The 15,567-nt window shown below is 43.1% G+C and overlaps 1 protein-coding gene across 5 annotated transcripts in view; it reads right to left on the bottom strand.

Moving 5' to 3' along the window:
• The window catches only part of nktr (natural killer cell triggering receptor), a 209,623-nt gene that overhangs the window by 26,168 nt on the left and 167,888 nt on the right, over positions 1-15,567 (bottom strand). For 4 of the 5 annotated variants that reach the window (XM_041183451.1, XM_041183453.1, XM_041183454.1 and 1 more), the window contains 6 exons: positions 15,148-15,293; positions 12,697-12,916; positions 9,247-9,396; positions 5,764-5,851; positions 4,106-4,254; positions 153-3,122 (listed from right to left, as the gene is read on the bottom strand). In XM_041183451.1, the coding sequence (XP_041039385.1) occupies positions 153-3,122; positions 4,106-4,254; positions 5,764-5,851; positions 9,247-9,396; positions 12,697-12,916; positions 15,148-15,293 (3,723 nt within the window). The remainder of the gene's footprint in view (positions 1-152; positions 3,123-4,105; positions 4,255-5,763; positions 5,852-9,246; positions 9,397-12,696; positions 12,917-15,147; positions 15,294-15,567) is intronic. The other variant, XM_041183452.1, reaches the window with a different exon arrangement.

Raw genomic sequence — 15,567 nt, 5'->3', positions numbered from 1 at the left:
ACGATGCCAGTGTGCTTCTTTGTGGTAGAGATCACCAGAGAGGGGAAAAGACACTATATTAAAAGTAAACAATATAATCGGTTTACTGCAAGTTAAAGACCAGTTCAAAAAGTTATAAACTTTGACCTGACCTCTGCACGGGCTGTACCCACCTGTAAGAAGAACTGTAACTTCTTGATCGGCTCCTTGATCTACTGGTTGACCGGGACCTTGTGCGGGAATGCGTTCTATCTCTTGAACTGGATCTGTAATGGCCACGTGAGGAGCTTCGACTTCGAGACCTGCTATTGCTATCTCTGGATGGCGAGTCTTCTTCGCTCGAGGTTTCTTGGTTTCTCTGCCTTTGGTTCAACCTCGCTGTCCGCCGAACTTCGTCAAAGAGAGAGCCCGGCTTGACTTTATTTTTGCTTTTAATTTCTATTTTCAGTCCCTGGGGTTTGTTATCAGATTCAGTAGCCTCTACTTTAACCTCTGTATTAACTATGGGGCTGGCTGCTGGCACACTTGGTAATACTTTTAAAGGTTTCCATTTGTTACTGTCTGTTAGCTCATTTTCTGCTCTTGTACCACTTTCTGTTGTGCTCCCATTGAGGTCAGATGGTTGGACTGTCTCAGCACCATTTGGCTCTTTCTTATTCTGTCCAGCTTTCTCTGCTGTGGGGTCACTCTCTGATTTGATTCCTGAGCTTTTTGCTCCTTTGGAACCTCCAGGTTCAGAGGCAGATGCTTCTTTTTCACTGCTTTTCTGCACTGACGAGGAGGAAGCACACTTCTCTGGGGTGGCGCACCTAATGTTTTGGTTTGGGGGCTTGGGTTTGTCTGCAACTCCTGGTGATTTTGCTACTGTGGCTTCAGCCTTTGCCGAATCGGTCTTCTTCTGTTTTGGCGGCGATTCTGTTTCCCATTTGAGGCCTGAGGCACTTGTCGGTGATTCATGCATCTCCGCACTCTCTTTGCCTGGATGGCTGACCTTTACTGGAGCAGCGCAATTTACGACACTGTTTTCAGCATCATGCCTTCCCACATTGGGTAGGGTGTTCCTGACCTTTGATTTAACATCGCTTGCGCCAGGCCCGTCAGTTTTTGTCTCCTCTTCCTCCTCTTCCCCAAACTCCAGAGGAGGCTGCCAATGAAATTTCTCCTTTGTTTTTGGAACCTTTTTGACTTTTTTCTTCTCGCTTTTCTTTTTAAACTTGGTGCCCTTTGATTTTGACTTTTTCTTACTCTTAAGTTTGTGTTTCACCTTCTTCTTTCGCCTCTTCTCATTTTCCCTTGCCGAACCTGAAGAACTGCTGGCAACAGAGGACCTTCTGACTGATGGTTGTCTGCTGCTCACTTCTGAGCTGGACGATGCAGAAGACTTGGCGCTGCACACCTCAGGTCTTGAATCTGGTCTTCTACTCGATGTCTTCCCTTCAGTTTCACAGCCATCAGATTTCTGTACTACTTCTCCCTCCTCGGAAGTGGACCCAGACTGCACTTTACTGCTTTTACTCTGTTCTGTTTCGGACTCAGTTTCAGATTTCGATCTCGCTTTTTTGTGAACTTTTTTTGTAGTTTCCTCGCCCTTGCTGTAAGACCCCGAGGAGGATTTCCTTTCAGAGGATTTGTTCCTTGCAGATTTCTTTCTTGGCCGTTGTACACGATCATTCGATGAACCATACTTTACATTTGAATGTTCCCTGGTAGAAATTTTGTTGGAACGTTCACATTTTCCTTCTGCTTTTTTGCTACTGTGGTTTTTTTTGAGAGATTCCGTCTGAGAGTTTGACACATTATGTCTTTTTGATTCAGTTTTTCCCTTTTCTCTGTCGTACCTAACTGAGTCGCTCCCACTGGAGCAGTGTGAAGATAACAAAGCATGCTCCTTTTCATATTTTTTTCCAGTGGCACGTTCTTTATTTGCATGGTTAGTTGTAGAGATTGCCTGCTGATTTTTATCTTGTTTATTAGAAACAGAATTCTTCTTTCGAATTTTGCCGTACTTCTCTTCATTGTTGGCTACACACAGTTCTACAGATTCGTATGAATGACTGGATGACTTAGAGTAGGAGGATTCACGGTAGGGGGATTTAGTTGGTGACCATGACCTTGAACTAGACCGGCTCCTTGACCTGGAATATGACCGACTCCTTGACCTGGAACTAAACCCTCTGCTCCTTGAACTCTTTTGATAGTCTGAGGTTGAACTTCGATCGCTTTCACGGTCAGAGTTGTAATGCCGTCTAGTATCTGAACTGCGATGTTGTTTCCGTAAAGATGGAGACAGGTCATCCTCCCGTGAACATCTTGAATCCCTACTGCTCAATGTAGGTGTTGTTTCACTTAATTTTGCCTGAGCTTCCTGTATCCGAACATAAGAGGGCTTCCACGGTTTTTGGCCTGGTCTCCATCTTGAAGGTGGAGGACTCTCACTTAAAGGAACTGCAGGAACAGCTTCGACTGTAGCAGTGAGTGTCACATTTTTTTCGTTTTCCTTGGCAGCTACTCTTGAAGTATCGAGTTTTGTTTGGTTCAGATTTTCAAAGTGTGTTCTGGTACTTCGCCTCCTTTCATGCCTGGATTTTGAGCTAGATCTCGACGTGGATCTACTTCTTGATGAATTAGAGCTTGAACTACATCTGGACCTGGACCTGGACCTAGATCTTGTCCTGGATCTTGATCTGGACCCAGACCGGGATCTTGATCTGGATCTGGATCTTCCTTTGGATCGAGACCTAGACTTTGATCTCGAATAGGACCGAGAAGCTGTGCTGGCTGAAGACGACTGATGACTAGAAGACTCAGACCATGCACTTTCTGATGAGTGTCTTGAAGAGACCGATGAAGGAGATTTCTTTTCATGCTCAAGCGAAGACTTTGTCTTACAGCTTAATGAGCGTGCAGATTCTGGAGGTATGGGGGTTTCCTTTGTCTTATGTTTGTGCACTTTATGCCTTCTGGAATGCTTCAGCTTCTTGGATTTTTTCTTAGCTTTGATTTTCCTTCTTTCCTTTTTAGGTCTCTTATTGTGGCTGGATTTCCGTCTGCTGTGGTCATCTGAGTAATAACCATCATGTGACCAGGACCGTGACCATGGCGAAGCAGATCTGTCGCTCCACCGACGTGACTCTGACTTCAACCTACAGATTGGGAGAAATAAAGCTCAATTGATGATACAGCATCAACCTAGAGCCAATAAAGATAAAATTTCATCTCTTATTACTTAATTCTTAGCATAGAACCATTTTACTTGCAAACCCCACCACCTTCAAGTTCCCTCCAAGTCACACACCACCCTGACTTGGAACTATACTGCTGTTTCTTCACCGTCGCTGGGTCAAAGTTCTGAAACTCCCTCCCTCACAGCAGTGTGGGTGTACCTACACCACATGGACTGCAGTGGTTCAAAGCAGCGGCTCACCACCACCTTCTCAAGGGCAATTAGGGATGGGCAATAAATGCTGGCTTAGCCAGCGATGCCCCCCATCCCATGAATGATTAAACTAAAAATAGTTACATTCCCCAGCAAATGGTTAGCCACCATGAATGCAAGTGTGCAATTTCCCCCTCAGCTGTAATTTGTGATTCTAGGTGCACACATTTCTAAACTGAGTGCCTTTTATGGGATTTGCTTATTCAGAGTTTATAAATCAGACAAATGCAGCTTGTAATTCCACACATTCATAGTGTGATTTAATTAAAAATTAATTTAATCATGTTTTAAGGACATAAGAAATAGGATCAGGAGCTGGCATATGGCCCCTTGAACCTGGTCCGCCATTCAATAATAGCATGGATCATCTACAACCTTGACTTCACTTTTCTGCCCTTTCCCCATATCACACTTGGTGCTTTGCCTAGTTTGGCCCTCTGGACAACAGTTTAAAAGGTAATAAAGTAACATGACATGTATAAGGGTTACATAACCGAAGCATATACTTTGTAGCAAAGCAGAATACTACAAAGTACGCAACATGCAGATGACAGATTCACTGTGATATTTTAACAGGGCTGATGAATGCTTCTCTGAATTACAGGTCCTCAGAAACACAAGTTCACTCGATGTTTAAAAAAAAATTTATTTTGAATATATATATTCTAAGTCTCATCTTAGAGTTCATACTTGTTTCCTTTAGTCCATTTCTCCAAGCTGGCAGCACGGTACGTTCTAACTCGCTGCATTTCTTCCTTCCAATGAGGTGGTGTTTCACTACTTTCCTCATCCAGTTCTGATTCTGAATGTGACCTAGATTTTGAAGGAGTGCGATAGCGCTAAGCCAGAAAAAAAGAATAAAAGTTACAAATGGAAAGAAATTTCATTTCTCAACCTTTTGGCCTGGAAGGACAATTGCGCCCCCCCCCCACCGAACCTATCCCTTTAATTCCTCTACCTGCCGCCCTGCTTGTCAGATTGGGTCCACACTAACGAACACAGAAATCTCCAGCAGAGTACATTCCCTAATTTCCTTTCTTTCATTTGGAGAACTCAACATATACTGGCGCAAAACTGCAGGTAATTCTAGAACACCTCATGTTAGCTAACTTAGCTGTACAACCCCAGTTGAGGATTGGCAGGCATGGGGTGAGGCAACACTGCTTGGCCAATGTCTACAGAGGGGCAATTCACAACATAAGTCCATGGACTGTCAGAACCTTGGCTGATTCTCCCTATCTAAAGATCAAGCCCACCTCCAAGTGCCCTGTTACCAAGCCAGCTGAGGCTAGCTAAATGTAGCATAAACTGAAGAGTGAGCTCAGTAAACTTCATGCCCTCAGTGTAGTACCGGATGGTGTGCTATGCTGCATTCAAACGTGCATCGCAGGGTCACCACAGACAACCATGCTTTTTAACATTGGGTATTGGGCACTGGAAAGTAACCCAACAACTTAAGAATCCTCTGGCTAATCAACTTGAAAATTCTACTTAAGTAGCATTTTCATTTGCCTGATAGACTGTGCCCTCTTATGCCATAGAGACATTGCACAATTATCTAGGTCCAGAGAAATTAGATTTGGAAGAGAAAAGGGATAAGGATTTGTGGTGATAGTGCCTAAGTTTAACTGGCTAAAACCACTCATCTTACTAGACTACGAAGCTCCCAAGCATTTGCTTACAGGGCTGCCTGATGCCAAGCCTCTAGTGATGGGCCAACTCTACTGGATGCCATCAATGAGGCAGGCTGGCTAGTCCATCGTCAGTGTTCCGGGTAGCTGGAATTGCCTGGCTCAATAATTGGAATATAAAATCTTCCATAGAGACTCAACTCTATTTCAACCTGCCATTGCAAGTTTGAACCTAATTCAAGCCAAAAAAAAAAATGCTTGCCTCCTCCTCCACAAGGATAGTCAGCTGTTCATTAAAGAGACCCACACATACCCACCCAATAAAAGTTACTGATGGCTCATTACCAAACAACACTTTGAGCCATCAGACATTGTCAATATTTTATGAAAGGATTATGAATAGTACATGGTTCTCTTTTGATGTGTGCCTGTATTTCCATATAGGTAATTATAGGCAAAGCATAACTTGAAACACAATAAAAATCAGCAATCTTTATGGAGGGGGAAAACATTGTTTGTTTTAACTCCAATATTGCAGCCAATGATGAATTTAAGGGCCTTCTTTTCTACAAGCACAAAATAAGCTCCATTTCTCTTTATAATAAAAGAGACATCTACATGTAGAACCCAAAGACCAAAGAGTAAAGCTCGACCAATGTTTGAAGGAGTTAAGCATCAGAATATGAAAGAGTCACAGGTAGATAAAAGTAAAAGTACCATTGTGCCTCTGCCTTTAATTTTACGGCCCGATTTTGACACCACTGGTTTCTGGTCATTATGAGTTGAAGGTGCTTCCTGAACTTTTCTGTAATGGAAGAAAAAAAGCTGAAATTTTACTTCTAGAATGATGAAACAAATTGAATGAAAAATGTATACACTGCAATACCACACAATTCTTACATGTAAGTGATTAACAAGTCAAATTATATCCATGGGGATAGTGGCATAGTGGTATTGTCACTGGACTGGTAATCCAGAGATCCAGGGTAATGCTCTGGGGACTCGGGTTTGAATCCCACCACGGCAGATCGGAAAAACCCATCTGGTTCATTTTAGGGAAGGAAACCTGTCGTCCTCACCTGGTCTGGCCTACAAAAAAAAAAATCTTCAGCCAGAAGATCACAGATGCTAGTCTTCAGTCAATTCAATTCACTCCACGTGATATCAAGAAGAAATGGCTGAAGGCCCTGACAATATCCCGGCAATAGTACAATACTGTGCATTTCTTGAACTTGGTACGACCCAAGCTGTTCTAGTCCCAGCTATGTGGAAAAAAGCCCAGGTATGTCCTGAACACAAAAAGCAGGCCCATTAGTCTACTCTCTATCATCAGTCAAGTAATGGAAGTAACCTTACCTGGTCTGGCCTACATGTGACTCAAGACCCACAACAATGTGGTTGACTCTTAAATTCCCTCTGAAAGGCATTACACAGAGGTAATTAAGAATGAGCAATAAATGCTGGCCTAACCAGCAGTGCCCATATCCCATGAGTAAATAAAAAAAAACTCCCAAGGTGAGAGTGACTGCCCTTGACATCAAGGCCATTTTTGACCAAGGAGCCCTAGCAAAACTAGAGTCAATGGGAATCAGGGAGAAAACTCTTCACTGGTTGAAGTCATGCCTAGCACAAAGTATCAGTCATCTCAACTCCAGGACATCACTGCAGGAGTTCCTCAGGGTGGTGGCCTCGGCCCAACTAACTTCAGCTGCTTCATCAATGATCTTCCTTCCATCATAAGGTCAGGAGTGAGGATGTTCGCTGCTGATTGCACAATGATCATTGCACCATCAATGAATCCTCAGATACCGAAGCAGTCCATGTCCAAATGCAGCAAGACCTGGACAATATCCAGGCTTAGGCTGACAAATGGCAAGTAACATTTACGCCACACAAGTGCCAGGCAATGAACATTTTCCACAAGGGAGAATCCAATTATTGTCCCTTGACGTTTATGGCATAACCATCGCTGAATCCCCCCACTATCAACCATCCTGGAGGTTATCATTGACCAGAAAATGAACTGGGCTAGCCATATAAATACTGTGGCTACAAGAACAGAGCAGAGGCTAGGAGCCCTGCAACGAGTAACTCATGTCCTGACTCCCCAAAGTTTGCCCACCATCTCTAAAGCACAAGGCAGGAGTGTGATGGGAAAGTCCCCACTTGCCTGGATGAATGCAGCTCCCACAACACTCAAGAAGCTTGACACCATCCAGGACAAAGCAGCCCGCTTGATTGGCATCACGTCCACAAACATTCACTCCTTCCACCACCAATACACAGTAGCAGAGCGTGTATCATCTACAAGATGCACTATAGGAATTCACCAAGGCTCCCCAAACAGCATCTTCCAAACCCACAACCACTGCCATCTAGATGGACAAGGGCAGCAGATAGATGGGAACACCACCAACTGGAAGGTCCCCTCCAAGCTACTCATCATCCTGACTTGGAAATATATTGACGTTCTTACCCTGTCACTGGGTCAAAATCCTGGAACTCTCTTCCTAAGAGCACTGTGGGTGTACCTACACCACATGGGCTGCAGCGGTTCAAGAAGGCAGATCACCACCACCTTTTAAAGGGCAACTAGGGATGGGCAATAAATGCTGGCCCAGCCAACGAAGCTCACATTCCGTGAATGAATAAAAAAAAAGTGATTCCAGATCCACAGTAATGTGGCTGCCTCTTAAATGCCCTCTGAAATGGCTTAGCAAGCCACTCAGTTGTATCAAACTGCTACAAAGTCAACAAAAAGGAATGAACCTGACCTAGACACCCGGAAATGCCAACGGCAAACCCAACCCTGTCAGCCCTGCAAAGTCCTCTTACTAACATCTGGAGGCTTATGCCAAAATTGGGAGAGCTGTCTCACAGGATAGTCAAGCAACAGCCTGACATAGTCATACTCACAGAATCATACCTTACAGATCATGTCCCAGACCCAACCATCACCAGCTCAGGAGGGAGTTGCCCCAAGGGCCCTCAACATCTCTTATGAAGTCTTGTGGCATCAGGTTAAGCCTCTTGCTTCTTACCACGTACAGCACCCCCCCCTCAGCTGATGAATTAGTTCACCTCCATGTTGAGCACCACTTGGAGGAAGCACTGAAGGTGGCAAGGGCACAGAATATACTCTGGGTGGGGGACTTCAATATCCATCTCCATCAGTGGCGTGGTAGCGCCACCACAGACTGAGCTGGCCAAGTCCAAAAGGACATGTCTGCTAGGCTGGATCTGCAGCAGGTGGTGAGAGAACCAATACGAGTGAAAAACATACTTGACCTCATCCTCACCAACCTGTCTGCCGCAGATTCATCTGTCCATGACAATATCGGTAGGAGTGACCACCGCACAGCCCTTATGGAGACAAAGTCTTATCTTCACATTGAGGATACCCTCCATCATCTTCTGTGGCACACCAGTGTTAAATGAGGATAGGTTTCAAAAAGATCTAACAACTCAAGACTAGGCATCCATGAGCTGCTGTGGGCCATCAGCAGCAGCAGAATTGCACTCAACCACAATCTGTACCCTCATGGCCCGGCATACCCCCCATTTTACCTTTACTATCAAGCCAGGGGATTGACCTTGGTTCGATGAAGAGTGCAGGAGGGCATGCCATGAGCAGCACCAGGCATGCCTAAAAATGAGGTGTCAACCTGGTGAAGATACAATACAGGACTACTTGCGTGCCAAACTGCATAAGCAGCAAGTGATAGATAGGACTAAGCGATCCCAATGCCTTTTGGAAATTCAAATACACATCTACTGGTTCTCCTTTATCCATCCTCCTTGCTATAACCTGAAAGAACTCTAACAAATCTGTTAAACACGATTTCCCTTTCATAAAACCATGTTCATTCTGCTTGATTGTATTATGATTTTCTGAATGTCCTGCTACTACTGCCTTAATAATGGATTCCATCTTACTGATTAGTTGCATGTACAAGAAAGCTAAAGTTGAAGAATTTCCCTTGTTTGGAAAATCTTATTAAGAATGTTTCCAGCTAATAAAATGAAATAAATAAAAAATCTAACAAGAAAATCATGTTCCCCATATACAATTTGCTAAAAGCTTTGGATGCTGGGTTAGCACATTCTGATGCAGAGCAATACCATTTCTTATCTTTTTAAAACAAATATTATTAACAAGTATTGGCAACATTTAAAGCAACGTCACTACAGTTCACTCACGGTTCAGTATCTGGTTTTGGCAAATCCCGCCTGAGCAAAAATCTGTTCTCTGGTACCGGAGGAATCTCTTCGGGCCTTACTGACAGTTTCTGTCGCTTTGGGTTTAATTCTCTGTCTTTATCATCCTCTTCGCCCACACCATTGTGGCTGCTGGGGCAAGAAAAGCAAACTGAAGCTCACGAAACACTTAAGAGCTACCAGTAAATGTGCGCACACAAGTGCATTTAAATACATCCCAGAGACCATTTCAAAAGTGATAAATAAACAGCCATCAAAGTGGTGCACTATTTGAAGCTATGATTCCTCATAGTACTAAACCTATGACTATATCTACAAATGAATGTTTCTTTAAGCAAATTGGTTGCTACAGAAAAATCCACAGGAAATTTCTAAGGGGACAGAAAACAGAAAATGCTAGAAATGCTCAGATGTGGCGAGAGAGAAAGAGAGTTAACGTTTCAGCTTGCTCACCTTTCATCAAAACTGGAAAAAATTAGGGATTAACAGAGATTAAGCAAATACAGAGGCAGAGAAATGGAGTGAGGGGGAAAGAACAAAAGAGAAGGTGGAAGGTAGAAGAGATTAAATTACAAAGGGATGAAGATGCAAGGCAAAAGGGCCTGGTAATGGAGCAAGTAAAGAAACAAAAGATGGGTCTAGAGGAGTTGTAAATGGGAAAGCAGAATCATTAATAAAAGCTGCTGTATGAAAAAAAATGGGGTCCAAGGTTATGATCTGAAATTGTTAAAACTCTCTGTCGAGCCCAGAAAGCTGTGAGATGCCTAACCGAAAAGATGAGGTGCAGTTACTTGAGCTTCCTTGAGACCTCCGTCAGAACAGGGTGAAGGCAAAGACAAAATGGAAAATTAAAAAGGCAGATAACCAGAAGCTTACTCATACTTATGGGCTGAATGGAGATGTTCCACAAAGTGGTCACCGAATCTGTGTTTGTTTCTCCAATGTAGGGGCTATATCATGAGCAGTGAATTTTTTAAAAGTTGCTCATGGGATGTGGGCATTGCTATCTGGGCCAGCATTTATTACCTATCCCTAATTGCCCTTGAAAACTGAGAGGCTTGCTAGGCCATTTCAGAGGGCATTTAAGAGTCAACCACACTGCTGTGGTCTGGAGTCACATGTAGGCCAGACCAGGTAAGGATGGCAGATTTCCTTCCCCAATGGATATTAGTGAACCATGAATGGTTACATCCATCTGGAGTACTAGTCCAGTGACAATACCACTACGCCACCCCTTTATTATACAGTTAAATATATTGAAAGAAGGACCAGTAAATCTCGATTTCACCTTGAAGGAGAGTTTGTGGCCCTGGAGAGTGGAAAAGGAGGCAGCAAAAGGGCAAATGTTGCATTTTTGTGCTTTAAAACCTTTTTAGTGGCATGTGAGTGTCACTGATAAGGCCAGCATTTGTTGCCCATCCCTAACTGTCCTCGAGAAGGTGGTGGTGAGCCATCTTGAACCGCTGCAGCCCATCTGGTGCAAGAACACCGACAGTGCTGTCCGGAAGCTTTATCCAGGGTTTTGATCCAGTGCCAGTGAAGAAACGGTGATATGGTTCTAAGTCAGGGTGGTGTGGGGCTTGGAGAGAGCTTGCAGGCAGTGGTGTTCCCATCTATTTGCTGCCCTTGTCCTTCTAGATGGTAGTGGTCATGGGTTTGGAAGGTGCTGCCCAAGGAGCCTTGGTGATTTTTTGCAGTGCATTTTAATAATGGTACACACTGCAGCTACTGTGTATTGGTGCTGAAGGGAGTGAATGTTTAAGGTGATGGGTGGGGTGCCCATTAAGCAGCCTGCTTTGTCCTGGATGGTATTGAGGATTGGAACTTGCCTTGGGAAGGAGAGGCGGTGTCAGGGGTGGAGGAATGGACCAGGGTATTTCAGAGGAAATAGTCCCTTTCAGATGCTGGAAGGGGAGGGAAGGGAATTCACGTTTTGTGGTGGAATCACACCTAGTGATGAAATTGGCAGATGATGATCCATTCAAACCTTGTCAAACACGGTGGAAGGAAATCCTCAAAAAGCCTTTCAAAAGGATGTTCGGGCAAGATAATATTATATTACTAAACACATATTTTTATCTAGCACCTTATCATGGCGACTGTGTTACAGCTCTTGACACCATGAGTTTTGAAGCAGAGTTGATTGTTGTTATTCTAGGGGCAGGAGAGAAGAGAGTCTATCTATAAAAAGAGAAAATGGTAATTTGCTGCCTATGATTTTTCCATTCAAGTGCAAAATACTGCACTGGTATGGGAGGTGGCATCGTCAGAACAGATGTGATGGATACAGAGGAATTAGGAGAATGGAACAGATTTCAGATTCCCAGAAGAACTGTCACTTAGCTCGCAATGATAAGGTGCTAAACAAAAATGTGTATTTAATTGTATAATATTATCTTGCCTTTTGAAAGTCTGAAACCAATGAAACTGTACAGCAGCTGATGTGCCACCTCCGCTCCATTAGAGGGAGCTGTCGGGTCTCACTAACAAGTATTACTCGGTATCTAGAGCGCAGAAACAGGTCATCCAGCTGGACAGGTTCAAGTGTGGTCTATCCAAGTTTAACATAACTTTTCTTTTCATAACATCTTCTTCATTGTTGTAGCTCGCTACCTCCATCGTCCTCTCAGCTGAGATGCCCTAGGCCCAACACACCTAATTACTTTAGTTATATTCTTGAGCAGATTTACAGATTTATTCTTCAATAAAGCAACTCAGAATTCCAAAGCATTAACACAGGTTTTCGAGATTAGACAAACAAAGAAAATAAGCTTTATATGGCACTTTATCACATTTCTTAGAATACCTCAAAACACATCAGATAAAAGACAATATTTTGAAATGGAGTCACTGTTTTTAGGGGGCAGTGGCTGGCAGAAAGCAAGATCCAACAAATAGCAATGAGACTGATGGTTAGTTAACTGATCTGAGGGCAGGAATATCGATTTGGAATCTGGGACAACTCTTAACTGTGTTGTGGGCATTTCAACATGCATCCGAATCACTGGAAAAGACAGACAGATATTGCATTTCATCTGAAGGTTGGCACCTCCAATAATGCACCAGTCTGTCAGCAATGCACTTTGTGTCAGTCTATATTGTTTTCTCAGGTACTGCAGTCTTGCTTGAAGCTGCTCACAACACATGGCCGCTCTATACAAACCATTCAAGTCACAAAAAGGTGATAATTGACCCTTACAGTGGGGCAAATTTTAAAATCAGCGACTTTCTCACTCAATCTCCCTTTCTATTTTCACCTTCAGTTGATTTTAAGGAATACGGCAGTACAGGCTGCACTGAAACAGTACAGGCTAGACTAAATTTCACAGTAGAAATATCAGATGGGAAATTACTCCAATCTACTTCAATTATAAAATACACCTGCACGCAAATACGTGGATTATAGGAATGGATAAAAAGATCTTACTGCACCTCTTCTGGTTGGAAGATATTTTTCTCTTTTTGCTTCTGGTTTCTTTCCGTCTTTTTGAATGTTTGTTTCTCATCTTCCTTTTCCGTTTCCTTCTCCTTTCTCTTTCTTCTTCGGTTTCTGTCTCAGACTCTGAGGACTTGGAAGACGTTGAAGAATCTGAGCTAGTCTCGGATTCGTGCGAGGAGTAGGTGGCAGTGACTTTTTTCTTGCGTTCGGTCACTGAAAGATATGAAATACAGTGAACTGCCCCATGTAAACCACCTTCATATCCCAGATACACTGGTGCTCATCACATTTCAGAGTTTCAAAATTATATATTGAAAAGCGAAATCACTTCACGCTAGTTTCTGATGACCTCAAGCTGGAAATTTAGAGGCAGCTCACAATCTGAAGACTTCTCTTTTAATAGCAATTAAGTTAGCTGTTTGCAGCCAAGGGGATTGAATATAATCGGATATAAGACAGGGATTGGGAACAAAAACAGAAATTCAGTCAGAGATCCTGCTTGTTGATCACCATAGGTGACTCCTTGTGTGTGAATATTTGGTGAAGCCAGGATTGCTCCACAGTCAAATGAACTGTGAATACTCATTGGCTCGCATATTAACATCAGCTTCCTGGTTGAGTTACAGCAAAATGATTGCAGAATGACATCCTAGTAAAGCATGGGGAGAAGAGCAAACCGGCACAGCTGAGTAAATGCATATTGCTACATACAGTTCAGTATCTTATTTCCAAAAGCCACATTCGAGCAGATGAAAAGTAGTAGACACAAGGCAAAACAGTATGCAAAGGCCTTTAAATTTTCCTCTGCCCTAAATCATGGTAGATCTTCTCCAGAATTATAAAATCAGAAATTACAGAATTTTACAGCGCAAGAGGCCATTTGGCCCATCACACCTATGCTGCCTCAATGGAAGAGCTATCCTTTTAATGCCATTTTCTCAACCATTTTAAAATTTTATACACTGCTGTTTTAAACTATTGTGAATCTGTCACCTTGTTTATCTTTGGAGAGGAGGTGGGGTTGTTGTAATGTCGCGGGGCTAGCAATCCAGAGGTTCAGGCTAATGCTCTGAGGACAAGGCTTTAAATCTCACTGCGACAGCTGGTGGAATTTAAAATCAATTAATAAAATCTGGAACTGAAAGTTTCGGTAATGGTGACAACGAAACCACTGACGATGGTAGTAAAAACCCATTGAGGTCACTAATGTCCTTTAGGGGAGGAAATCTGCCTATATGTGACTCCAGATCCACAACAATGTGGCTGACTCTTCGCTGCCCTCTAAAATGGCTGAGCAAGCCAATCAGTAGGGATACACAACAAATGCTGGCCTTGCCAGCAAGGCCCACACCAAAGAATAAAAAGACTGCACACACCAAATTGCTCTGGTATTGTCTTAGGCTAATCTACACAGCTCGCAATTGTGGCATTCTATTTAATCCCAGACCAATTTTCTAACCCATAACCCCTCTATTGCAGGCATAAGAATGTAAGAAATAGGAGCCGTAGATCATTCAGCCCTTTGAGCTCGCTCTACCATTCAATGAGATCATGGATGACCTTCTACCTCAACACCATTTTTCCGCACTGATGCTTTTAGTATGAAATCTATCGATATCAGTCTCCAGACAGTTTACTTCCTTGATAATATTGCTCGCCACCGCTTTTATGTCAGGCTATCTGCTACTGAATCCATGCCTTTGTTCCTTTCAGGCTCTACTAGGCAGATTCACTTGGTTAACCTTCCAGTCACCATCCTACTTAAACTTTATCTTATCCAAAACCCTGTACCGCACCTCATACTAAGTCTCTTTCATCTCTCCTTGCTGACCGAATTGATTCTTGGTCCCTCAAGAGATCAGATTTAAAATGTTCATCCTTCTGAGAGTGGCCTTTCTCCTCTCTTTACGTGTACTCTCCTCCATGTCCTATAACCCCAAACTGTTCCTGACTCTTAACATCTCATGCACTTCCCTCCCTTCAGCATCACCACTGACAGCCTTGTACTGTTTGTCTTTTGCCAGAACAATTTGGCTCCACACCTCCGCAATCTTAATCCAAGCTTGGACACAAAAGGGAATTGCCAAGGAAAGGTGGTATTCACTATCTTTGACAGCATTTGATTAAGTACAGATCTCAGGAGCCTGAGTAAACAAATGTCAATGGTGGGGGTTGGGGGGTCAAGGGGAAACCTCTCACGGGTGGAGTCGAACCTGTCAGACACAGGAAGATGGGCAGAGTTTTTTTGTATTCTTTTATGGGATGTGAACACCTGTGGCAAGGTCAGCATTTGTTGCCCTGTGTCAAAAGTCAATCATCACAGCCATGGGACATCACTGCTGGAGTTAGTCAGGGCAGCATCCTAGCTGCACAGCAAGAGGAGATTGAAAATCTATTACAGACTTTTCCTTTCTGAAAAGATCTGGGTCAACGAAAAAACTCACCATGACTTGCAGACTTTGGGACAAACTCTCCACAGTCAATGATTCGAACATCTGCATATGGTCGGCTGGCAGCATCTGTCTTCAGGTTTTCTATTTCCTTTATCGTGTCAAAGCCAGTTATTACTTGACCGAAGACAACATGTACACTAAAAATCAGAGTTAAAACTGGAGTTTGCGTTAATGTTCCTACACAGCAACAGGACATATATTGAATACAGATTAATATCAAGAGACTGAGATGGATAAAATTAATTTGTCCCCACGAGGCTTATTAATCAGCCCTATGGAGATGGGATATAGCGCCATTCAAAAAATAGTTAATATTGAACACTCCTCATTTATGTTTTATTACAGTCCTATCAAATCTCTAGCTGAACAGAGAATCCAGATCTATTTTAAGGCGCAATAGCAGATACAGAA

Source organism: Carcharodon carcharias, chromosome 3 (assembly GCF_017639515.1).
Source record: "Carcharodon carcharias isolate sCarCar2 chromosome 3, sCarCar2.pri, whole genome shotgun sequence".
In the NCBI taxonomy this organism is placed as follows: Eukaryota; Metazoa; Chordata; class Chondrichthyes; order Lamniformes; family Lamnidae; genus Carcharodon; species Carcharodon carcharias.
This window is presented reverse-complemented; position numbering and strand designations above follow the sequence as displayed.